The sequence below is a fragment of the Amblyomma mixtum genome, chromosome 4 (assembly GCF_055824585.1).
Source record: "Amblyomma mixtum isolate Tamu chromosome 4, ASM5582458v1, whole genome shotgun sequence".
NCBI classification, from domain to species: domain Eukaryota; kingdom Metazoa; phylum Arthropoda; class Arachnida; order Ixodida; family Ixodidae; genus Amblyomma; species Amblyomma mixtum.
The window spans coordinates 114,824,395-114,849,081 of record NC_143015.1 but is presented as its reverse complement, the minus strand read 5'-3'; the positions used below and the strand labels follow the sequence as shown (position 1 = coordinate 114,849,081).

General features: G+C 47.7%; 2 protein-coding genes across 2 annotated transcripts; both read left to right on the top strand.

Moving 5' to 3' along the window:
- The first annotated feature begins 300 nt into the window (after window positions 1-300).
- LOC149347984 (small ribosomal subunit protein uS2-like) lies at window positions 301-11,576 on the top strand. Its single transcript, XM_089587823.1, has 6 exons — window positions 301-390; window positions 795-960; window positions 4,268-4,467; window positions 5,439-5,732; window positions 6,602-6,724; window positions 11,309-11,576. The coding sequence occupies exons 2-6, from the start codon at window positions 828-830 to the stop codon at window positions 11,510-11,512; spliced, it is 954 nt and encodes a 317-aa protein (XP_089443949.1). The 5' UTR covers window positions 301-390; window positions 795-827; the 3' UTR covers window positions 11,513-11,576.
- Window positions 11,577-16,162: 4,586 nt separating this feature from the next.
- LOC149347983 (small ribosomal subunit protein uS2-like) lies at window positions 16,163-24,249 on the top strand. Its single transcript, XM_089587824.1, has 6 exons — window positions 16,163-16,304; window positions 16,939-17,138; window positions 17,971-18,264; window positions 19,752-19,874; window positions 20,523-20,731; window positions 23,719-24,249. The coding sequence occupies exons 1-5, from the start codon at window positions 16,172-16,174 to the stop codon at window positions 20,712-20,714; spliced, it is 942 nt and encodes a 313-aa protein (XP_089443950.1). The 5' UTR covers window positions 16,163-16,171; the 3' UTR covers window positions 20,715-20,731; window positions 23,719-24,249.
- Window positions 24,250-24,687: the final 438 nt, after the last annotated feature.

The following is a 24,687-nucleotide window of genomic DNA, read 5'->3' as shown; positions in this document are numbered from 1 at the left end:
CGCGGCCCGGGGGTGCTTGCAAACTGAAAGGGATCCAAAAACGTTGCTCAACCTGTTGTGTACCCTTTCCCTTGCATTCCCTCTTTTGAAGCACGTGACCAACGACGTGACGAGCTCCAATACGTTCATCAAAGTTTTGCCCGCACGATTCTCAAACTTTTTGAAATAAAAAAGAAGTGAAATAAAAGTTTATGAATTTACACTGCTACTCTAAATCTCAATTTTTTTATGTGTAGCTTGCAAGTAGACTTTGTTGAAGACCCTAATACAAATTTGCCACGGGCACAGAAGAGACGTATTAGGACACATCCGGAAAGAGTGAGGAGCCTTCTATCCAACTTCCGGCGGGTCCTTTTCCAGCGCGACTGCTTCCCAAGTGGCATCTGCTAAGTATGTGGTCCTACTGTTTTCCAACTTTTCATCAGTTTCTAGGGCCAGATTTCTCGTAACTTAACCTTTGTAAGCTTAAATAATACGTCCGGCATCAATTAATAATGTGTGTGCAAAGTATTACGCGGTAAAACTTCATAATGTTTGCTTGCACATGTGCCGGCCAGCACACCAGTTGCCGACGTCGCTGACGCCGTCACCAAATTGTATTGCAGTAAAATAAAATGCGGCTTGATCCGTCGTATGAAGGGCAGATCTGTTACTACTAACCTCGATAGCATAGTAACGATAGTGATCTGTTTGCAAAACAGCCGAAGTTCAGTCGCAAAAACTTTCCGGCCCGAGCCCACGTGGTGAAAGTCGGTGTCTAGGCCTAACTATTCCCATTTGCATGCTTGCCGCAGGTAACCGCCGTTGCTTCTACGGTTCCTATCACGATGTCGGGAGGCACCAGCGTTTTGGCACTCAAGGAGGATGACGTCAGGCGCATGCTGACGGCTAAGACCCATCTGGGCACCAGCAACTTGGACTTCCAGATGAAGGAGTACTGCTTCAAGCGTCGGCCTGATGGTAATGCCTTCACTGGTTCTCTTTTGAAATGTGGTGATCGAACTGGGCAAAGTTCATAGCGTCGCATAGCTTGAATGTTCAGACAAGTATATATATATATGTATACACACACATGCACACTCGAAAGCCATAGTTAAGCGTTTTCGCGCGCGGGCCAGGTGTGCAGAGATGGTACCGCGTTATTGTTGAGAAGTGGTGTGGTGTCGTCTCGCAGTTTTAAGGGACATTGAGGGAAACTCCGGTTATTTGTTTGCAAAATCTGGTGTCGGGGCCTTTCGTGGCGCTCCCGACGTCTGTGCATCAGCTGACCGCACGTTAATTTGCTTAATTAAAAATGAGGTGCTAAAGATAATACTCTCCCCACTCCGATGTGGCGCACACACTGTAGGATCGGCCACGAATCGGGAGGCGTAGTGGCCGAATAGCCGGAGAACATCAAAAAAAGAGACAGAAGCAAGATTCTAACTCATGGCCTCGGTGTTCGTTTTCGTCATTTGTGTGCGATAGAATTGTGGCAGCGATGTGAAAGTTTATGTGGGTGCGTAAAACTACCACTGTTACATTCAACAAAAAAAAAAAAATCCCTCTCTAGACATCACCGACGCTCACTTGTGGAAATGGCCTGCGGTGTAGGCCCCTGTTTTTTTATTTCATAGTTCTGTTTAATGGTGGAGTAGCCTCACTGTCGTTATCAAGTGGTAATCCGTCTGTATTGACCTCACGTCACCTTAAAGGTGCACTGAAGAGGATTCTGAACTTGTCTTTTTGCCGCGGGAACTCGATCTACACGTTCCTAGCATTCTTAGAAACTGCAACTTATTGCCCTGTATGGCCGATTTCCCTAATTAAATCAAATTAACGTCCGGCTCCCGCCCTTTTTTTTTTAATTCTGCCTCGTACGATAGGCGGAGTCGACCAACGCGTCAGGTTCCTTTCAGCCAGCTCCGTGGAGGCTTTGCTTTTGCTTTATTTTGTTTTTTAGCTTTCCATGAATAAATAGTTTCATTCACAGATAATATAGCCGCAAAATAAGCCCGCAGAAATAAAAATACGCGCGGACTATTTGCTACTACGGACTACTACGTATTACTCCGCCGATGGCAGAGCGGCAAGCCGCCACGGGACTGGGTGAAAGGCACTCCACGCGTTGGTCGACTCCGCCCACCGTACGAGGCAGAATTAAAAAAAAAGGGGCGGGAGCCGGGCGTTAATTCTATTTAATTGGGGAAATTGGCCATGCAGGGCAGTAAATCACAGTTTCTAAGAAAGCTCGGAAGTGTAGATCGAGTTCCCGCGGCAAAAAGACGAGTTCAGATTCCTCTTCAGTGCACCTTTAATGGGCACTTGTCACGGACTCACATGGCGGAGTTGCCAAACGTGACACCTGCAGTATGTGTGTCATTTGCTACACTGACCGTTTCTGTTGCTCGCAATTCCACCTATGCTTTGTTGCCTTTCCATGCTAGCAGGTGGCAGTGACAAGACTACTTTCAAACTGTAAACAGGAGACAAACCTTGGCATGTTAAATTCCTGGTGTACCATGTGCAGTTTACCATACCATGAATTGAGTGAGCACAAAAGCGGTGCAAGAAATGGGCATGTGTCGACTTTAAGGAAACAGTCTAGCTGATAATTACGCTCTCTTTTTGGGGCATGTGCAGACTCAGTTTTGTCAGTTTACTGTGCAAACAAGCCACCATCTTAAAGGGGCCCAGAAACACAATCTCAGTTAACTGTTTTGCCTGTTGATTGCATACAGTGAGTTATAATGGTGCTATTAGCGTCGGTAACATTGCATATATTCTGTTTTTTAATATTTTAATGTCCTCCCAAAAACAACTTCATGGCTCTGATGGTGTCGCCACACAGTGGCGGGTTTTTAGCAGCGATATGACATCACCTGGCACGAGCTTGATGATCGGACAAACAGTAAATATACTGCAAATTGCGTGAATAAATATAGACACATTTTGTCACCTGTCTGCGTTTTATATTAGATCAACAAAAACAACTTGTTTGTCTTAGATAAAAACCCTGCAAAGCAAGTAAAATAAAAATACGCCACCAGGGGCGCTCTGGCATGGAAACGACACTGCCAGTCTCACAGAGAGCAGGCAACCATGGAGTACAAACTTCCGCGACGTGCTCTGGCTGGCTGTTTTGATTGGTTGCGCCAAGTGCCGTCATTGGGAGAGCGAAATAGGAGTGGGAAGCCCCGCCAAAATCGAGTTGAGGGCAGCGTTTTGTTTGCTTGTATTTTGAAATTTCTTCACTGAATAACTCCCGTTCCTGTCCACCGATTCCTGTAATTCTTTTTAAGTCAGCATCTGTGTGACATAAAGAACCCACCTGAAGTATAGCCGGTATCCCCCCAGGCAGTGTTTCGCAGCCCCTTTAAGGAAACAGTCTAGCTGATGATTAGGGCTCTCTTTTTGGGGCATGTGCAGACTCAGTTTTGTCAGTTTACTGTGCAAACAAGCCACCATCCTAATGCACTTGGAAGGCGGCGCATGACTGTCGTGTAGGTCTTCTTGTGTCACATGGAAAGCACACGTGTGTGCTCAAGTGCTGACAACTTTTAATTTGCTCATTTACTTCAGGGCAAGGGGCTTTGTGCACACTTACAGGTGGCATGCACGCGATGTAACAACCAGCTCAGTGGTGCACCATGGGCACCGTTGTCCTGTGTACTTCTTATTTATTATTATTTATTTATTTATTTCTGGTACCCTCATGGCCCACAGGGCATTATTGAGGGGAGTGGTACATAGATATAAAATGAAACTGTTACAAAAATGGGGTTAACGCATACATAGACATGCCTACAAAAAATGATGCGCATGATTGCAAAAAGAAAAAAAAACTAGCTGCAAGAAAATACATGATTCAAAAAGCGAAACAATACAATAATTAGGAATACCAGCACCAAAACGAATAAATTCACAAAAACAGTCAAAAACCATTTCATGTAAACACAAAGATATGAACATCACCCTTCGTAGAAACATTGAACGGGTACGATGGCAGAAGGCTACTAACAGAACAAAGTGCATGCGAAAAAAAGGAACAGGGCTAAATACACAATATACAAAACGAAGTGAACCAACTGAGACTATGGTAAACCATATTGTAATGACAACAGTGCCCTAAACTCATCAACGTCCTTTGCAGCTACAATATGTGGTGGTAGGTCCTTTCCGCTCTTTTCTGCTTACCATGGGTAGCCTCTACTTTGCTAGTTCGAGCAAGGTCGAAGCAAGGTACGTATTGTGCACTGGGGTCATCTGGCACGCGATTGTGTTGCAGGCATCCACCTGATCAACCTCAAGAAGACATGGGAGAAGCTGCTGCTTGCCGCGCGAGCCATTGTGGCCATCGAGAACCCCGCCGAGGTGTGCGCCATCTCGTCGCGCCCCTACGGCCAGCGGGCCGTGCTCAAGTTTGCCAGCTTCACGGGTGCCACACCCATTGCCGGCCGCTTCACACCCGGAACATTCACTAACCAGGTAAGGCAGTACTGCACCTAGGCATTGAAGTGTCCTGGCACAAATTGGTTGCCAGTTTTAAGCCTGCCTTGAAAAGGCTGAGTTATGTTAACCGTTCATAAACTTGGCACAAATTGCTGTCAGATGCGTAAAGGGTTGCCACGGCTGTGTCGTACAAACAAACTCTGCGGACAGTAGAGCGAGCACGTTATGCTGAAAATGAAATTGGAGGCATACCTTTTTACGCATTCCCTAGCTTTAGCACTCAGTGGTGCAAGCTTTGTCGTGCTCAGCATATGTGCAGGGCTTGCGATGCCCGTGAAATCCTTGGAATACCCCAGATTTTCGAAAACTGTGTTTAAAAGCCCTTGAATCTCTTTAAATATTGCAATTTGGATTGGGATTTAATCTCCTGCTCTTTCTCATTGGCTGAAGCGATGTGGCGTCCTAGGCTTCAGCCAATAACCAAGAGCAAACATGGTAAGGGGCAGCAAATTCGAAAGTTACATTGATTTTGGGTGGGATCGTTACATTGTACTGACCCAGTACTCATACACATTGTAGGGTGTGCTACTGCCTGGAAAGCTTACCTGTAATGGTGAACCTATTATTTGTGCTGTGTACATTAGTCTTGTAAACAATGTGGTATTGCAGGTGAACTTGGAAGCTGGCCATTTTGTAGAAATCTAGTTTGGCAGCCTATGTGGCCTGCCGTTGTGTGTGTTGTGCTGTTTAGAGCTAACGTTTCGGCTTTTCGTTATATTTAGTTAATTGCATTGCAAAGGCAACCTTCACATGTAGGATCAGTTTCCATGAGCTTGATGTGTTTTTGTGGCTGAATGCATTTGCTTCTGATAGCAGTTTGAAAAATCTGCGAAGAAGCAGGGGTTAATCTAGGTAGGGATGTTCTTGCTACGCTTTCCTTGCAACGGCGCATTCCTTGCGTGACAGCACTTTAAGCCCCTCTTCTCCGCTCGTTTGTGGCTGTGCAGATCCAGGCGGCCTTCCGCGAGCCGCGCCTGCTGGTGGTGTGCGATCCGCGGGCGGACCACCAGCCCGTGACTGAGGCCTCCTACGTGAACCTGCCCGTGATCGCCTTCTGCAACACGGACGCCACCCTGCGCTACGTGGACATCGCCATCCCCTGCAACAACAAGAGCCAGCACTCCATCGGACTGATGTGGTGGATGCTGACCCGGGAGGTCCTGCGCATGCGGGGATCCATCCTGCGCGACATCCCGTGGGAGATCATGGTCGACCTGTTCTTCTACCGCGATCCTGAGGAGGCAAGTGTGGCACTGCATCTGTAGCGTCTTGATGCTGCGAAAAGTTTTGGGCTGGCTTGGCATCTTTTTGGACCAGTGTGATCGTTTGAGGTTTTGGTAGTCCTGATGGGGAGCTTTCACTCAAGCCTCAGTGTCGGCCATTTTGGCATTTATGGACCGTGGTAAAAGACCGTGCACATCTAATCATCTTATTCCAATTTGCTGCGGCCTGCATCTCTGAAAGCTCTGCACTGTGTACCAAAATTGCGCTGATCACGTCGCAGTGGTGCATTGCATCCGGCACCTTTACTTCCGAGTGTTGGATGCCATTTCATGGCACTCGTTGGCCTTGTGTCGTCCTAACCCACTTTGCCACTGCCTTGTTTAGTGCAAAGCCAACTTGACAGACGAGTGTTGTTGCGGCGGCTTAGCGCGGCAGGTTTCACAAAATTTTGATACCTTTGCGGTAAAAATACTAGAAATTATCGCATAATGCTGCTGAATGTTCAAAGCTGTGTGCGCAGCACAGCTGTCCAGTAACTGTATTGCCTATTTGCAAGATGAAATGCGACATGAACAGAGCTGGACTACTGGGCCAGTTCACATGTGACTGAAATGATGAGGATGTTTGGGGGTGGGGGAGATGTCCTGCTTTTTCTTGCTGCTGACTCCTTGATGAAGTAGGTCAGAGGTACGAGTATGCTGTGCACTGAAAACCGAGGAGTGAAAGCTTTTTACAATTTGCGAAGCTCACTGGCAGTAGTCTGTGCTAGTCTGTTTTTTCTCTAGACGCATAATTGCAGTGGCTTAGCGACAACATGTGTCTTCTTCTGATTTGCTCAGCCTGTTGTATTATTGCCTAATGTGTGCTGCTGTTGTTGCTACTGCAGACTGAGAAGGAGGAGCAGGCCCAACAGGTGGCTCCTGAACGAGCCGTGAAGGAGGTCGCCGAGTACACGACAGAGCAGTGGGGCGGAGGCGACGTGACCACAGCCGCTGCCGAGGTCACTGATGTGAGTGCTTCTCCTTTTCTCTCTGTAGCTAGTATTTAATTCGGGTAGTGCAGTGCAATGCTGTTTGTCCACTAGCGGGAAACACAACTCTCAGTGAATGCGGGTACAGTAAAACCTCATTGATCCGGATTTAACCGAATGTCGAATTATTCGAGAGACCAAAATAAAACTGTAAAAGTGTCCCGCAGGAAATTGTCACAGTGGTCGGAAAAACTTCGAATTTTGTGTCAAATTAGATGGGAGAATGTGTGATTAAGTGTAATTAGCACTTAAGATCCCTGAAAGATGTCTAATTTGGGTATCGATTTAGCCACGAGAATGGTGTGACGTCACACCCACCGGAAGTTTCTTGACACTGTCTGTAACTGATGGTTGCTTTGCGTGGGAAATGTGTGTGGCAGTTAGTGCCATGTTTAGTCGTGACTTTCTTCCCCCCAGAAAAGTTTACGTCATTATAGAGGAATGGGCCATAGTCAGCAATTTTAATGATACGCCAATATCATATTGTTACGGGGATGTTACGGCGGTAAGTCTATATTGGCGGCTGCTCTGAGATGGCCAGCACTCAGCTCAGACACCGAGGGCCCAGCTGTCAACGTCGTCGTCGTTCAGTGCACCGCCACTTCTTCGTTCACGATTCGTCCACTTATTGAATAACCAGTTCATCGGTAACACTATCCCCCTCGACTGAAGGCAACATCCCGGTGCCTGTTAGGCGTGCAATGTCGATGGTGGGTGATAGGGCTTGATGCGAGCAACATGAACGACTTCGGACTTCAGTGGAGCGGACGTCGACTTTGGGTGCAGCGGCGTGATCCCATAGGTTACGTCGGTCACTGCCCGTAATACGCGATAAGGACCTGTGTAGTGCGGCAGAAGTTTTTCACATAACCCCACACGACGGGATGGCAGCCACAGCAAGACGAGAGATCCGGCAGGGTAGCGCGTATCACGGTGCAGGCCATCGTATCGGTGTTTTTGAGCCTCTTGGGAGGCAGAGAGCTTGTTCATGTTCGTCTATCCATCCATTAACAAAGGCACCGGTCAACAAGTTGCGTCTCCCACTTTCGTGTCACCAGTGTTTCGCATCGTTTACTTCAAAATGCATATGCTATATCATGGTGTGACCCGCTTTTTTTTTTTTTTTTCTGTATGTGATGGTTGATGGTGCCAGCCAATTGCATCGAGATAAAGCGAATATGCTGAACACCACCAGCGCCTAATGTCTGGTGCGCACTTTTTACGCGAGGTTAAAGAACAGGTAAATTCGCAGCATCAAAAGGGGGGATTGGTTCATTACACGAGTAGATACGGTATAGCCTTCGCAGCTGCGTGTACTGGTGCATTGAGCACACACTGTCAGATGAAGCTACGTGTATACCCTCTAGGACCTTCAAGGCATCAATAGCTCCCCCCACCTAATCACACACCCTTCGTGAATGCACGCAGTTATGCAAAAGGACTACAGACTCCACTATAACATGAAGAACTCTGGCAGCGTATTGATGACAAAGTGATGAGTACGGCACATTAACATGTTAGTCTGAGGCAGGGCCACTTTGTGCTGTGGTGGCCATACTTCCAAAGTAGGGTTGGGCTTGGCCGCAGTTGGAATCAGTCGCCCAGGGATTGTTCAGTCGGGATCAAGTGTGTCTTGTGTGGTGACAGCAGAAGCGGGTGGAGTGAGTGAGGGAACAGACGCTGGTTAATGACATCCTAGTCAAAATCAAGAGGAAGAAATGGGCTTGGGCAGGGCACGTAATGCGAAGGCGAGATAACCGCTGGTCCTTAAAGGGACACTGAGGAGAAATTGAAGTTGACTTGCATCGACAGAATACCAGCTCCTGATTACAAAAACGCCATTCATACTGACAACAAAGCTCCTGTAACATAGAAAAGAGCAAGAACCAAAATACAGGTATCGCCGCCACAGGCCAAACTCGCAAGTACAAGCTTCATGGCATCATAGGACAAAACAGTGTTGCTAGAACCAATAGTTCTAGCAACACTAGGACACGAGAAGCTACGAATCACTGAGGCGCAGCAAATGCATGCGCAAATCTCCTTGACGTCGCCAGATGGCGCCACGTACCCGATAGCTACGCGCGCTCCTGCAGCGCCGGGACCAATCAGCGCTTGCTCTCAGCGGTATGGGGGCTCCTGGTATTCCGCTAACGGTAACAAGGTACACGGTATGCTAAAGGTGTCTATAGGGAACCCAAGCTCAAGTTTGGGAGCGCGACGCCAGCGCCGCAGCGGCGAGCAGCGGAAACTCGGGGCGGCGCCGTAGCAGACGCCCTGCTAGCTTTGTGTGCACGTGCGACGGGAGAGTCGCGCGAGGCGCAATCTTCGCGCTGACAGACGCGGTCTCGGCGAAGCAAAAAGGAGGTAGTACGAAGGCCGTAATGTAAAAACCAAAGCGTATGTACACGGTGATCCACTCTTACCGCGAACACGCGAGTATGCGGCCGCGCTCTTCGGAGAGCCAGTGAGTCTGTCCCTACCATGCACGAAAAAAGTGGCAGACGACGCGCAGGCAAGTCGCTCGCTGCTCGATTTTCCAGCCTTGCGACTGCGAGTCGCAAGCCGCTGAACTAATCGGCGAGACAGTGGAGCTTTTGGCAATGACGCCGTCCGCGGACAGTAGAGCTTTCGGCAACGACGTCGCCCGCGGCCACGCCGGGCGACGAGCTGCGCTGCTCCCTCGCTGCCGTAGTCGTCGCTAAGCCTAATCATTTCGCATCGATGCTGCAGTTGAGGGCACTTCGGAACTGGCCAGCGCTTTAATAAAAGTGCTACTCGCGTCACCGTTTTGCTATGTTCACCGTCACATAATAAAACAAAGACGTGATCGATTTCCGTGATGCCTTTAACTGCGGAGCCAGGTGACAACAGGCGAGCAGCACTGGGCATCAGCAAAGCGGATTTGGAAAAGAAATATGCTTGTATCGCAGTTATCGCTTCTACCAGCAGCTCGGTATTGGCCAACGATCCTCAAAAATGATTCATTTTTGACGTTGCTCTACTCCAGGGTTTGGTATGAACGCGAACAAACAATATTAGCGTATTTTTCTGACGGCGGCGGCAGGCAAACGGGTCGGCAGGCCGGCCCTGAGAAGCGCGCCGCTGTCGCTGTCATCATGACGCTTATACGACTGCGGTGCACATCAATACCGTCACGACATCCTCCTGGTCACCGTAGTGCATTGAGAATCGCACCGAGCGCGAGTGCAGGAGACGCGGTCAAAGCAGACGAAATTCTCGAAAGCGCGCAAGCAATGTTATTCCGGAGAGTTTTCGTTTCAAGCAAGAAGGCGACCCGCAGGTCGCACTTGCAAGTGTGAACAATGGTGGTCAAATGTTTAGGGGTTCCCCCCAAGGTGGAGTAGAATGTTGACGAACTGTTGCCTGGTCGCATGTCCTTTCGACTCGCACGTAAGTGGATCGCCCTGCGCATCGCATGCAACAACTGACAACTACGATCAACAAGTGTCTCGCTTTATTTCTCAGAGCTGATAGTACTTCGCATATTTCGAGCATATAATTATACCGTGGACTTACCTCTAGTTACATGTCATACAGTACGACGTTAATACTCTCTCGAGAAACGCATTTTACAGTCAAATGGGCCTCCTCATCGTCGACCGTCTGCTCCACACAGTAGACGCGACTAATCAGTTTCCCCCCTTTAATTAAGTTTGCATTGCAGTACTGCGCGTCAGTCTGAACGATCTTATTGTGGCTCATGCAGGCGACACATCGCGACAGCGCGGGCGCGCGCACGTGCAAGAAAGCGCGCGTGCAAAGAAGCGTGGTGAAAGCAGCGCGAGCAGCGAGCAGCGCCCCAGTTTTTACTTTTCTCCCATAGATGGCGCTGCACATCAGGCGCAGCAGCGCCACCCGGCGATGCTTTGGGAGCCTATTTGCGAGAACTTCGTTGACGACTTCGAGAACGGGATCCATTGTAACGCTGGCAAAACGCCGGTGCAAATGTAAACGAAGCGACGGCCGCAATAGCCGATAGATGCCTTCAACGTGCGGCCGGCGGTAGCTTTCTTTTCGGCTGCTGCTGGGCCGCACTGCTGGCCGCCAGAAATCACGGAGTCTGCATTACGTCATGTGAATGTCATGTTTCACGTCACTTAGTTCTGTGTCATCATAGCAGAATCCCAAGTTTGAATCAGAGCGGCGGGAAAAACTATTTCAACTTCGAATCCAAATTTCTTAGAAATAAATGCATCTTTCGCTGCCGGCCAAGTGGCAACAAAGCCATGAAATGCCGAACTATCGGATTTTGCTATAAAAAAAAATATTAATAGAGCTCTCCTCAGTGTCCCTTTAAGGGTAACGGAGTGGATTCCAAGAGAGGGCAAGCGTTGCAGGGGGCGGCAGAAAGTTAGGTGGGCGGATGAGATCAAGAAGTTTGCCGGGATACGGTGGCCGCAACTGGCCAAGGACAAGGTTAATTGGAGAGACATGGGAGAGGCCTTTGCTTTGCAGTGGGAGTAGTCGGGATGATGATGATGATGTGGTGGTGACAGCACTGAGTGAACTGTATTCTAAAAGTGAGCTTTGTCTCTGCAGTGGTCTGCGACTGCTGAGGTGACCACCTTTGGTGCTGCTGCACCGGCAGCAGCGGCGGCCCCTGTGGCTGCACCAGTCGCTACTGAGGACTGGTCCGCTGCCCCAGTCGAGGACTGGTCTGCCACACCAGCTGCACCGACTGCTCCAGCAACTGGCTCTGCTACCACCGAGTGGGGAGCTGGAACTGACACCACCTGGGGCTGAGCAGGCTCTGTCTTACGCCTACGATTGTTACAGGGCCTAAATAAAGGCTTCCCAATCGGTCGAACATTGTCCTTGTGTGTTTCTTTAATGGGTGGTTTTGCATTCGTTTTATTCCACCTCTCTGAGGTCACTGTGTTGGGCAGTCTTGTCCACTGAAAAGGTTAATGTGAGGGAATGGGAATGCGTGTGGTGAGGACAGAAGCAAGGGGGAGGTGTTGGCCTTTGTCAACCAGATTGGTGCACTGAAGAGCAATCTGAACTTGTATTTTTGCCGCGGGAACTCGATCTACATGTTCCGAGCTTTCTTAGAAACTGTGATTTACTGCCCTGCATGGCCAATTTCCCCAATTAAATCGAATTAACGTCCGGCTCCCGCCTTTTTTTTTTTAATTCTGCCTCGTACGGTGGGCGGAGTCGACCAACGCGTGGAGCGCCTTTCACCCAGTCCCGTGGCGGCTTGCCGCTCTGCCATCGGCGGAGTAATACGTAGTAGCCCGTAGTAGCAAATAGTCCGCGCGTATTTTTATTTCTGCGGGCTTATTTTGCGGCTATATTATCTGCGAATGAAACTATTTATTCATGGAAACCTAAAAAACAAAATAAAGCGAAAGCAAAGCCTCCACGGAGCTGGCTAAAGGGCACTCCACGCGTTGGTCGACTCCGCCCACCGTACGATGCAGAATTAAAAAAAAAAAAGGCGGGAGCCGGACGTTAATTCATTTTAATTGGGGAAATCGGCCACACAGGGCAATAAGTCACTGTTTCTAAGAATGCTAGGAACGTGTGGATTGAGTTCCCGCGGCAAAAAGACATGTTCAGAATCCTCTTCAGTGCACCTTTAACGGCTGCATACATTTGACAGAGTTGAGAGTTTGACATGCTTGGACAGTGACATGTCGACGCATTCAGCAGCTGCTGCGAACATCTTTACCAAGTTATATTATGGGATAGTGTATGGCACTTGCAAATGAATGACTAAGTATTTCGTTTCTCACTGTGGCATTTTTCATCTCGCCTATTTATAGTACCAATCACCAGTGACGTCGGTGGTCATCGGCACTGCCCCCAAGATAGTGCAAAAGGTAAAACTGCATGGTTGTATAGTTTTGCAGGACGAAAAAAAATATAAACGTCTTCAAGAGTTTTGATTATTTTGTCCCTTGTAATACAGCCATGCTGATCTGTCCCATACACTTTTCAAATAACTAGTGTTGCTGAAGCTTAACTAAAATTAGGTGCAGGAAAACTATAAAGTTTTGTTGCTAAAAATCTATGCTTTGGCTCCTTCCAACTCCTGAAGTTTGTCTGGCATCAGAAGATTCATCGCTTAGAAAATTGGATGTAAAAATTTCCTTGCCTCTTGATTCAAACGACGTCGCAGTCCAGACCTAAAAAGGACTACGTGAGTGTCATTTGGAAGAAAACTGACAATGCTGCATTGGGAATCCATTGAATTGATGTGAAGGGGCATGCGTTAGCTTTATGATTGACTGCATGACCGATTTGTGCCAACTGAATCCACCGACGCCAAAAACCAAGTTACTATTTGACGATTCATTTCTCATTTTTGGTTAGTTGAAATGGGATGTCTAGTGGCCATCAATTTTCCTTTTCGATGGCGGTTAGCTTTACACCGAGCAGCCCAAGGTTTTGCCCGTAATGACCAAGCTCCTCCCTCCCACCTTGTGGGGGGGGGGGGGGGGGGGGGGCGTGACCACTGAGACGTAGAGTGAAACAGTCACGCGCCTTTTTTTTTTTTTTTTCCAGTGCGCGAGCATTTCATGTCGATTTGGATTGGATTGGAAAACATTTATTCTCACGGCAGAAAGGGGTTCAAAATGAGGTCCTGGTCGCGCTAGGTGGGCTGAAAGTAGTTTTGAGGAAAGGAAATGTCGCAGTAACACTCTCTTATCGGTGGACACCTCTACCGTGCTGTGGGCGAGGGAGGATTGTTGAGGGGGTTTTACTGGTTTTGTTTATTTTATTGGGATTTAATGTCCCAAAGCGACTACGGCTATAAGGGACGCTGTAGTGAAGGGCTCCGGAACTTTATACCACCTGGGGTTCTTTAATGTGCACTGGCATCACACATTAACTCCCAAAGCAACTTTGGCTATGAGGGACACCGGAGTGAAGGGCTGCGGAAATCTCGACCACCTGGGTTTCTTTTATGTGCATTGACATCACACACTGCGCGGCGGGAAAACTGGGTGGGAAATGCGCCTGTGTTTGGCCTGCTGGAGGACATTGGAATGAAAGGTGCCGTGGAGATTGTTTAGAACTTTCTGTGTGGTCCTCTCTTGTGTACGTCTTGGTTGCGCTACAGTTCTTTTCTTACAGGTGCCATAGAGGAGGGTCCCAGAATAATTATAAAGAACAAAAACCGCAAAGAGACGGGACAGAGGCAGGCGACAGCACAGGGCGGTTCTAATAGCTGAACAGTTATTGAAAAAGAAGAAAGGCGCATAACTACCTTAAATGAATTGGTCGGATTACGCCGCACTGTTTGCCAAGCGTACATGTTCTCTTCGAAAATTGCCTGAGTCGATCCGTGCGCAGTCATCCGGTGGCCAGGGTGGCCTTCGAGGGTGCCAGGCTTACGCCTGGCATCCTCGAAGGAAATTAACACCTCCCAACAAGTACAGAGCTTTGAATTAAGTGCCAAGTTCTACTATAAAAAAGGCCAAGTAGAAAACGTGGTGCTCAAGGTGTGCTGAAAGGGGTGGTACAAGACATGCCTTTGTACTACGCTCAGTATTCGAGATCCTGACTAACACCTGCAGTATGTTGCTCAGCGACCGAAACGTCTGTGCGTTTTATTAAGCCCATGCCGTTCATACAAGGAGTCTTCTAAGCACGATTTGTTTTTGCCCAAGCACTCAGTGTGCTTCATAAAAATACTACAGTTAATAATCCTACAGTAGGCGAATATAAGCCGCATAAAGCCCGGCTTTCAATGTGGCTACTGATCACCTAACGTGGCCTCCGAGATAGTCCAGAGCGCGATGGTGTAGCCAATCGCGGAGGCCACAGATCTACGGGCCTGTCGCTGCTTACATGCCAGGAGGCGCGAAAGCGCTAGCGATTCCTTTTCACAACGTGACTGGCTGTCTGACGTGAGCGCGTCGACGCTGGTGTCGTCTCGTAAGTGTTCGAATTATTTCCGCAGTTACTTGGGCATGCTGACTTTTTGCTGCCGTAATTACTTGCGCCTGATTTATGAGAGAAATGTTGACCAGCGCTTATTATTGCCTGATTCTGTTAATTTAGGTGAAACACCGAGATCGGACTCTGACAGCTCGCCGGCCGGCACGGCGCTTGTAAGCACTCCTTCGAATTTTTTCCCTGTTTGCAAGTTAGTTGCATAGTTGTGAAGGCCAGAGCGAGCTCGGTTTTAAAAATGACATTTTCATGCACCGATTGAGCCGCCAACTGTGCTGCCGTTCGTCAGCGATCGAATGCAGTGAAAACACGTTGTCGTTGAGGGCCTGAAATTCTCGTTCGCCACTGTACGTTTTCTTAGCAATACTGTGTTGCGTAAGGACCAGCTACCTGCTAAAATTTCCACCCTGCCGGAAACTTTGCAGGCGACGTTGCAGTGCGTAGCTGTGGCAGTAGCGTTGGAGTGAACGAACGCGATACGTGTCCTTGCGAGCGTCTTGTATAACTGTCATCGTGCTGACCTATGCAATGTCCGTGGCAGTTCTGTCAGCGTCAGACTTGGCAAACTTGTGTAGAATGCTCGACCAGACCACAGCACACAACAAAAGCTGAAATTAGCAGCTGATAGTTTTCAGGTAACTTACTCGCTGCGGTGGCTCCGATTCTGGCGTTCGAATACCGAGCCCGTGGGAGCGCGATCGAATACAGGCCGCGCCGGCCCATTTGATCAGGAAGCGCAATGCAAAAGCTCCCGTATTATGTGCATTGACAGCGCACGTTAAAAGAATCCCAGGAGGTAAAAGTTTAATCCGCTAATCCGATTACTTCATTATACAGCGTCCATCATAGCCCACTTGCGATTTCGGAACGTTAAAACCCCACGTGGTCTTTTAGCCCGACTTTCGCCCAGGCATTTTCTTTGCGCGGCAGTACGTCTCTCCTGCGTTCCACACAAGTTTGATGCCGACTGCGCAGCTCAGCATTCGAGCAATTGGATCGGAATTCCTGCTCCAACACGAATCTCGCCAACCTGAGCATCCTTGTAATAATCGGGGAGCGATTTTTGTGCTTTTCAGTTTTAGGGGCCGGTCTCGCTATACTAACCAGTAAGCGGTACCTCGCCCATGTCAGGTTGATAATTTTTATCTCGATATTTGTCATTGTTTTGTACCTTCGTGGTGACCTGGCTGTACATTCCGCATTTATTGCACAGTACTCGCCGCAATCTTGTCAGTGCCGGGTTTTTGCTGCCATCATTGACTGCACTAGCTGCATGAAAGGGCTAGTTGAACGATTTGAAATCCCTGGCTTTCGTAGGCGAGTCAGAATATATGTTGTAAAACGGTCCAAAAGAACGCAAAACGCACAACTAAAGGCAGTGGGCAGAAATTGTAATTTGATGAATTGTTTCAGAAAATGCGTCTTCGTATAGAATGATCACGGATAACTTTTTTTTTTTTTTCCAGGATTTCATTGTTGCTTGAAACTTAAGATACTATGTCTGGAGGTACGAACGTCTTGTCCCTCAAGGAGGATGACGTTCGGCGGTTCTTGGCAGCCAAGACCCACCTTGGCACGGCAAACCTCGACTTCCAAATGAAGGAGTACTGCTTCAAACGGCGTTCTGATGGTGAGCGGTCCTTTACTAGTAGTTAGTCAGCTTGAAACTACAGTGGCCGTAGCCACAGAGTTTCTTTTAAAGGAACACTCGGTACAAATTGGAGTTGGCTTGTATTGAAAGATTGCCACATTGTGGTGGTTCTAATGACAAAGGCGCTACATTCACTGAAAAGTGGGCTTTTATAAGCTAGAAGAGGCCAAGTAATTAAATACAGGTGTCGCCATCACCGACCTATTTTGTAAGTAAACTGCGGTGCGCCAAGACTTTTTTTTGTGTGCGTGTGTGTGTGTAGATCCCAGAGGCTAAACTAAACTACACTGCCGGGATTGGATTGGATTGGATGTGGGGCTTATCGCTTTATAACGGGCGGACATTACACTAAAGTCCTAGCCAACTTTGAGACGCTACGGCGGTGTCCGTCCCGCCGTGTCGTCACCACTACCTATCGCTTCGGCCTATTCCAATTTTCAAGGCGGCACTTTGTTGTTTCGACCGCTCTGGCCTTGGAAATGGCTTCCAGTTTGCTCACTTCGCTGTCGGTCGCACTGCCCCCTGTCGGTTGACCTGATTCAAAACCCAGCGCTGGGGGTGGAGGGGTGATGATGATGATCATAAAGAAGAATTTGGTGGGCCTGTATTCCAGGCATCCACCTAATCAACCTCAAGAAGACATGGGAGAAGCTGCTGCTGGCCGCGCGAGCCATCGTGGCCATCGAGAACCCGGCCGAAGTGTGCGCCATCTCCTCCCGCCCCTACGGCCAGCGGGCGGTGCTCAAGTTTGCCAGCTTCACAGGTGCCACACCCATTGCCGGCCGCTTCACACCTGGGACCTTCACCAACCAGGCGAGTCACTAGGCGTGTCAGTAGCAGAGGCTCTCATCAAAACGGATGCTGAGGATAGCGTCATCAAGTTTTTGTTCTTAGTATAAAGGTACAAGTACAGTCAAATAGCTGGGCCATTTGTGAAAAAGATGCTTTGTTTGAGGAAAAAACGAGAGTTAGAGTTATAATATTTTTTTCCTGTCACTCCAATCCAAACTTGATAGGTAGTGCATTGAACCTCGTGAATTTGCTTTATTTAGTTTATTTTTCTGTCTTCTTTTTGTTGTAACAGTACGAGTGGCAGTGATGCAAGAGTTACCGTAACAGTCAGCACATAATCCATCCATGATGACAAAATAATGCAAAAGGAACACGGGGGACTGAAAGGGAACGATGCAGACCAGCGCTAAACAGAACGCTTGTCTGTGTCAGAGCGTCATACCTGGCAGCACTCGGTCGCCCTTTACCAGCAGAAACATCTCATGTCATTGGATGTCCAGGATCCTTTCGGGATAGCGCTTGTCAGCGTCGTTCTCTTTCCGTCCCTCGTGTTCCTTTTGCGCTATTTTTATATCATGAATGTTGTCCAACTTGCCCAACTTTCGGCTTTACATAATCCATCATTTTCTATTGTGTTGAACTACAGGTGAACGTCTGTTTGTCCTAAGTATATGCTTAATTCTTGACCATTGACTTCCTGGTGTGATGTGCATACTGCTGTTGAGTCCGTTGAGTCCTTGCACTCTTGTAGCAACGCACTTGCTGCATTTGGCCATTGGAAAAGGTTTGCTTGCTCAATCCCAGCACGACAGCACTTTAAGCCCCTCTTCTCCGCTCGTTTGTGGCTGCGCAGATCCAGGCGGCATTCCGCGAGCCGCGCCTGCTGGTGGTGTGCGATCCACGGGCGGACCACCAGCCCGTGACTGAGGCCTCCTATGTGAACCTGCCCGTGATCGCCTTCTGCAACACGGATGCCACCCTGCGCTACGTGGACATCGCCATCCCCTGCAACAACAAGAGCCAGCACTCCATCGGACTGATGTGGTGGATGCTGACGCGAGAGGTGTTGCGTATGCGCGGGACGATTCTGCGCGACATTCCGTGGGAGATCATGGTTGACCTGTTCTTCTACCGCGATCCCGAGGAGGCGAGTGTAGCACTGTGTGTGCTCTACTTCCCAAGCAAAGATTGCTAGCTGTTGGTGCTGCCATTGGGGCTGACATCAAGGTGGCACATTTTGTCATGTATCCAGGACTTTGGTGTTACTGAAAGCAACTCCACTTGCCATTATGGGGGGGAAGAGGGTCATAGGAACAAATTTTTATTAAATGAAGTCGCAGTTATGATTTATTCAGGGAAAGTATCTTTTGCATGCTGATTCCAAATATATCATTTAGTTTTATGCAAAACAAGCCTTTGTGTGCCGCCGCGGTGGCTCAGCGGTTATGGTGCTCGGCTGTTGCCCTAAAAGACAGGGTTCGATCCCGGCCGTGGCGGTCGCATTTAAATGGAGGCGAAATTCTAGATTGCCGTGTACTGTGCGATGTCAGTGCATGTTAAAGAACCCTAGGTGGTCGAAATTTACAGAGCCCTTCGCTATGGCGTCTCTCATAGCCTGTGTCGCTTTGGGATGTTAAAAACCCCACAAACCAAACCAAAGTCTTTGTGCACTTGTGCAATATGTTCTGTAGCTTTTTGCTGAGAGCTTTAAAGAAATTTTGCTGCAGGAAGCTGGCCAGATTGCATGCCATTGGCTTCTCTTGACATCAAACTATGCAGTAAGGGTAAAATTATCATCCTGCCTCTCATAGAAGTTGAGTTATAGGACCTTGAAGTTGTCACTGAAGTTGTCACAGGAATACAAATCTTTTTTCCCGTTTGGGAAGTGGTGAAGTGAGAAGCCAATGGCGTGCATTCTAGTAAGTTTCCTGCAGCAAAATTTCTTGAAAGCTCTCAGGAGAAAGTTACATAACATATTTATAAGTGCACAAGGACTTGTTTTAAATTAAATTAAATTACATAATTGGAATCAACAAACAAGCATGCATATTCCCGGATGTTTTCATAAATTTGACTTCATTTATAAAACTTTTTTTCTAAGACCGCATTCCCGCCTTCGGCTGTGGATGTAGGTGTACAGATTAGGCATAGACAAATCTGTACAGGGTTGAACAGTGTTTGTTCGCTTTAGGCACAAATAAAGTGCATGAATACTGTTTGCTCTGCATCTACAACAGCTAAAGTCGCATGTAGAAAATATATTCTCCACAACACATTAGTGCTTTTCAACATGAGGGTTGTGGTTGACCTTTGTGGCATAACCCTTGTTGTGGCATAACCCTTGTTGTGGCATAACCCTTGTTGTGGCATGACTCTTGCGGCATGATCCTTGTGGCATAACTCTTGTGGTGTAACCCTTGTGGTGTAACCGTTGTGGCATGCATGACCTTTGTTGTGGAATTACCCTTGCTGTGACATGGCCACTCACCCAGGGAATCTTGAGGTTACCATCCGTTTGGTTTTCGCTTTTTTTTTTAATCCTACTATGTACAGTTGTGGTGGATGTGCATGTTCAGTCATAGCAGGTTGTTTAATGGTTTTCACAACTGCTGGTGTGTGGTATATGTTGTCCAGGCGGAGAAAGAGGAACAGGCTCAGCAAGCCCTGCCCGAGCGTGGCCTCAAGGAAACGGTCGAGTACCAGGCGGAGCAGTGGGGCGGAGGAGACCTCACTGTTGGCCAGCCTGACGTGGCCGATGTGAGTGATTCTGTTCGGTGTGTTGCACGCTCTCGGACGGGACACTGTGCAGTGTATAGCAAGTGAAGATAGGTTTACAGTGGCTCTCCCAATCTGGTGGTTCCTATTCTGGGGTTGCTTACTGATCCGTGTTCCTTGATGACGGAATGGGGTGGAAGGTGGAGCATCTTTTGACAGATGTTGAGAGAAGCTTAGCGTGCCTTACGGAAAAAATATAGCGCACTCCGTACAACGGACAAGGGGGACCAAACAACACAAGCACTGTCTGTTGTCCGGAGTGCGCTATATTTTTTCCGTAATGCTATATACCAGCTAGCTCAAATGTCGATTCTACTTAATATGCTTTGTTAGTAACAAAGCGTTCGTACATCGCAAATAGGGCTTCAACTTTATGATGTTGCATGAAAGTTCACTGCTCTACCATGCAGCTTTCAAAGCTTCTGTGCTTGTATAAAAATACATTTATTCTGATGTGTTAGCATAAAACCTTAGTTGATATTTAACCTTATAAGTGTTGACTCTTCCTCCCTGCCTCCCCCCCTCCCCTCTTTACGTTTTTTTCACTCGCTGGTGAAGATGAAGTTACTGTAGTGTTACCTCTTAACTGTGTCTGCTTTCTTCTCCCGTTGCCTCCAAATGGTCCACCAGTGGTCGGCTGCCGCCGAGGTGACTACCTTCCAGACAACCGTGACGGTGCAAACAGTCACCGTGCCTGCCGCCCCAGTGGCCACAGAAGACTGGTCGGCAGCCGCCATTGAGGACTGGTCAGCTGCACCACCTGCTCCACCGTCTGGAACGTGCACAGAGTGGGGTGCCGGCACCGACACCAACTGGAACTGAGTGCGGTGCACAGCCGGGTGAGAAGCAGTGTGCCACGTTGTTCTGGTGCTGCTGTCGGCACTGTGCTCAGTGTTCGGGCTTGATGTCAGTGGTGTAGCCAGAAATATTTTCAAGGGGTGGAGCGCATGTGGCAGGTTCTCTTGGATCATGAATGGCAGCTTGCCAATATCCCTCAAGAGAAAAGTATACAACAGCTGTATCTTACCGGTACTCACCTATGGGGCAGAAACGTGGGGGCTAACGAAGAGGGTTCAGCTTAAGCTAAGGACAACGCAGTGAGCTATGGAAAGAAAAATTATAGGTGTAACGTTGAGAGATCGGAAGCGGGCGGAGTGGGTGAGGGAACAAATGCAGGTTAATGACATCCGAGTCGAAATCAGGAGGAAGAAATGGGCTTGGGCAGGGCATGTAATGCGAAGGCAAGATAACTGCTGGTCCTTAAGGGTAACGGAGTGGATTCCAAGAGAAGGCAAGCGTAGCAGAGGGCGGCAGAAAGTTAGGTGGGCGGATGAGATGAAGTTTGCAGGGATACGGTGGCCGCAACTGGCCAAGGACAGGGTTAATTGGAGAGACATAGGAGAGGCCTTTGCCCTGCAGTGGGGGCAGTCAGGCTGATGTTGATGATGATGATATACACCGCTGGTAAAAAAAAAAGAAAGAGAGCCAGTGCCCAAGCAATATCTTAGCCATTTTTCTGCTTTAATAAAGCCGAAAGGTTTAGTTGTTTCATTCGCTGCAATGTCTACATAAAAATATGAGTACGCACAGGACTCCGAGGACGTGATTCGTGAAGAACATCTATTTTCTCGCAAAAAAACGCACATGCGAAAAATCGCGACTATTTAAAATATATTTCACGTAATATACAACAACATAAACGCTTGTGCTCTACAACAAAGTCATCAACTGTGAATGAATGGCATTTGCCAATACCTTTCCAATGTTGGGCCGTTTAGCTGTGTTGCTTGCCTGCCACGTCATCTTGGCTGAAACTGCGGTTCCATTGTATATATAAGTAATTGTTGTGAAAATGTGAATTACGAAGCTTGTTCTTATTATTGTTATTTATATATGGAAGTGTTCAAAAGCGCAGAAGGCACCATTTTCGATTTGAAGGAGTTGGAAATTCCTACTCAACTAACGCTATCCAAGGTGGTGGCGGCAGCGTTTGCCGTATAGTATGTTGGAGCTAGAGACTACGGCCAGTTTCGAGCCACGCCCACTTGGGCATGTCCAGATAGTGGGCATTTCAGGAATGTTGTCCTTCTAGAAGTATGGTCCACCTTTCCATTTTTTGCTCACAAGAGTGACACTACTAGATTTTGAAGAATCTGTGAACCTAGTCAAACATGCGAGTTGTGCCATTTTCGTTCGTTTTGTTGCCGTTTTTTGGCCATTTTTGTTGCAAGGTCACCCAGTGTAAAGCCGGAGACTAAACTTCTCAGACATCATTAAAGTACTGATTTTTCCACTTTCAGAACGGCTAGGTAAACTAGTTTTAATTTTGCTTCAGTCAACACAAAGCACTCGATTACAGCTGTTATACTAGTCTGGTACAACCCAATAACGAGGCAGCAGATGCCTCTCAAAAGAGGCAGTCCGGCCACTGGCGTCAACCTGTTGTCATGACGTCGCTGTTAATCACCTTGCACTAGCTAGCTGTGTGCCGGTAGGTGCGATTAGATTAACCACGAATCATTCGTACTAAAGGAGCAGAGACTCCAAATTTTTTGTTGCATGTTTTCTCTTTCAAAGGGTGCATTAGACAATAAAATACATGACTGACCACGTGGTATTTGGCGTCAACCTGTTGTTATGACGTCGCGGTTAATCACCTTGCACTAGATAGCTGTGTGCCGGTAGGTGCGATTAGATTAACCACGAATCATTCGTACTAAAGGAGCAGAGACTCAAAATTTTTTGTTGCATGTTTTCTCTTTCAAAGGGTGCATTAGATAATAGAATACATGACTGACCACGTGGTGTTTGGCGTCAACCTGTTGTCATGACGTCGCGGTTAATCACCTTGCACTAGCTAGCTGTGTGCCGGTAGGTGCGATTAGATTAACCACGAATCATTCGTACTAAAGGAGCAGAGACTCAAAATTTTTTGTTGCATGTTTTCTCTTTCAAAGGGTGCATTAGATAATAGAATACATGACTGACCGCGTGGTGTTTGGCGTCAACCTGTTGTCATGACGTCGCGGTTAATCACCTTGCACTAGCTAGCTGTGTGCCGGTAGGTGCGATTAGATTAACCACGAATCATTCGTACTAAAGGAGCAGAGACTCAAAATTTTTTGTTGCATGTTTTCTCTTTCAAAGGGTGCATTAGATAATAGAATACATGACTGACCGCGTGGTGTTTGGCGTCAACCTGTTGTCATGACGTCGCGGTTAATCACCTTGCACTAGCTAGCTGTGTGCCGGTAGGTGCGATTAGATTAACCACGAATCATTCGTACTAAAGGAGCAGAGACTCAAAATTTTTTGTTGCATGTTTTCTCTTTCAAAGGGTGCATTAGACAATAGAATACATGACTGACCACGTGGTATTTGGCGTCAACCTGTTGTCATGACGTCGCGGTTAATCACCTTGCACTAGCTAGCTGTGTGCCGGTAGGTGCGATTAGATTAACCACGAATCATTCGTACTAAAGGAGCAGAGACTCCAAAGTTTTTGTTGCATGTTTTCTCTTTCAAAGGGTGCATTAGACAATAGAATACATGACTGACCACGTGGTATTTGCACACGATCGCTAAATAAATTATAATTGAATTTCTTCTTGATGCTGTTTCAGTTTCGTCAGCCGAACAATGGCTGCGACACATTGGGAGTGTTTTCAGTCATGCGCTGCACAAAAAACAGCAATATAATCGCTAATGCTAGTTTATTGTCGTATTAAATGTGGTCAGGAGCAGCACTGTAGCGGTGCATGCTGGTACCCTAGTTGTGGTCAAGAGCCTGAGACTAACAATTTTTTTTTCCCTTGTGTGTTCACAGGTCATGCCAATAGTGGAAGGAAGACGGACGATCTCAAGTCAAACGCTGCTGTGCGGCACTTAATTTTTTTTTTCTACATCGCGCACAAAAACTTTCACGGCAACCTGCCATGCAACTAGTCAGTTCTATAGTCAAGAACAAAAAATTGTGATATCCGGAAGACATTCAACCTTCCCTGTGGCTCCCACCATCTTTTTTGTTTCATACATCTAGGTCTCATCAAAAATGTTTTACCAAAGCATTATACTGCAGGTACCAAAGCTTTGGTACCTGTTGCAAAGTTCTTTTGTACCAGGGCAGCCTTTCATCCGGTTTGTGCCCAAACCATATTTTGCAAAATCAGGGCCATCCCCATTCAGGCTTACATGCGGCCATTTCATACCGTTTCATTGCAACCATTCCAAAGCCAAGAGGGTTTAATATGAAGTGTATTGACAAAGGTGGTGTGCGTCCAGCCGTCTTTGCACATATCTTGCAGGGTACAAACTACTACTATCATTTTATGGACGAATGAACTGTTTTCATTACAAACCAGCTGTGTTGTGTCATTCTTTCTCTGGCTGTCCTGGCTATAGTATATTGGGACTATAGGTGTGTGTGCGCGTGTGTGTGTGTTGGGTGGGGGGGGGGGTTTGGTGAGGGCCGTAACCATAATGCTTACAACACTGGAACCGTCATTGTGCAAAGCTAGCTTGCGTGGGGGAAGATGCAGGAATAATATGATCTGTGAAACTGCTCACGTGAATCTGAAGTTGCTCAATGTTTCATCTTCCTCGGGGACGCAACTTGGATCTGTCTGGGCCACCCTTGGTAAAATTGCACATTGAACATAAAAATTGGAGGGGACACTTAGCTCCAACTTAAAGGTGCACTGAAGAGGAATCTGAACTCGTCTTTTTGCCGCGAGAACTCGATCTACACTTCCGAGCATTCTTAGAAACAACGATTTATTGCCCTGTGTGACCAATT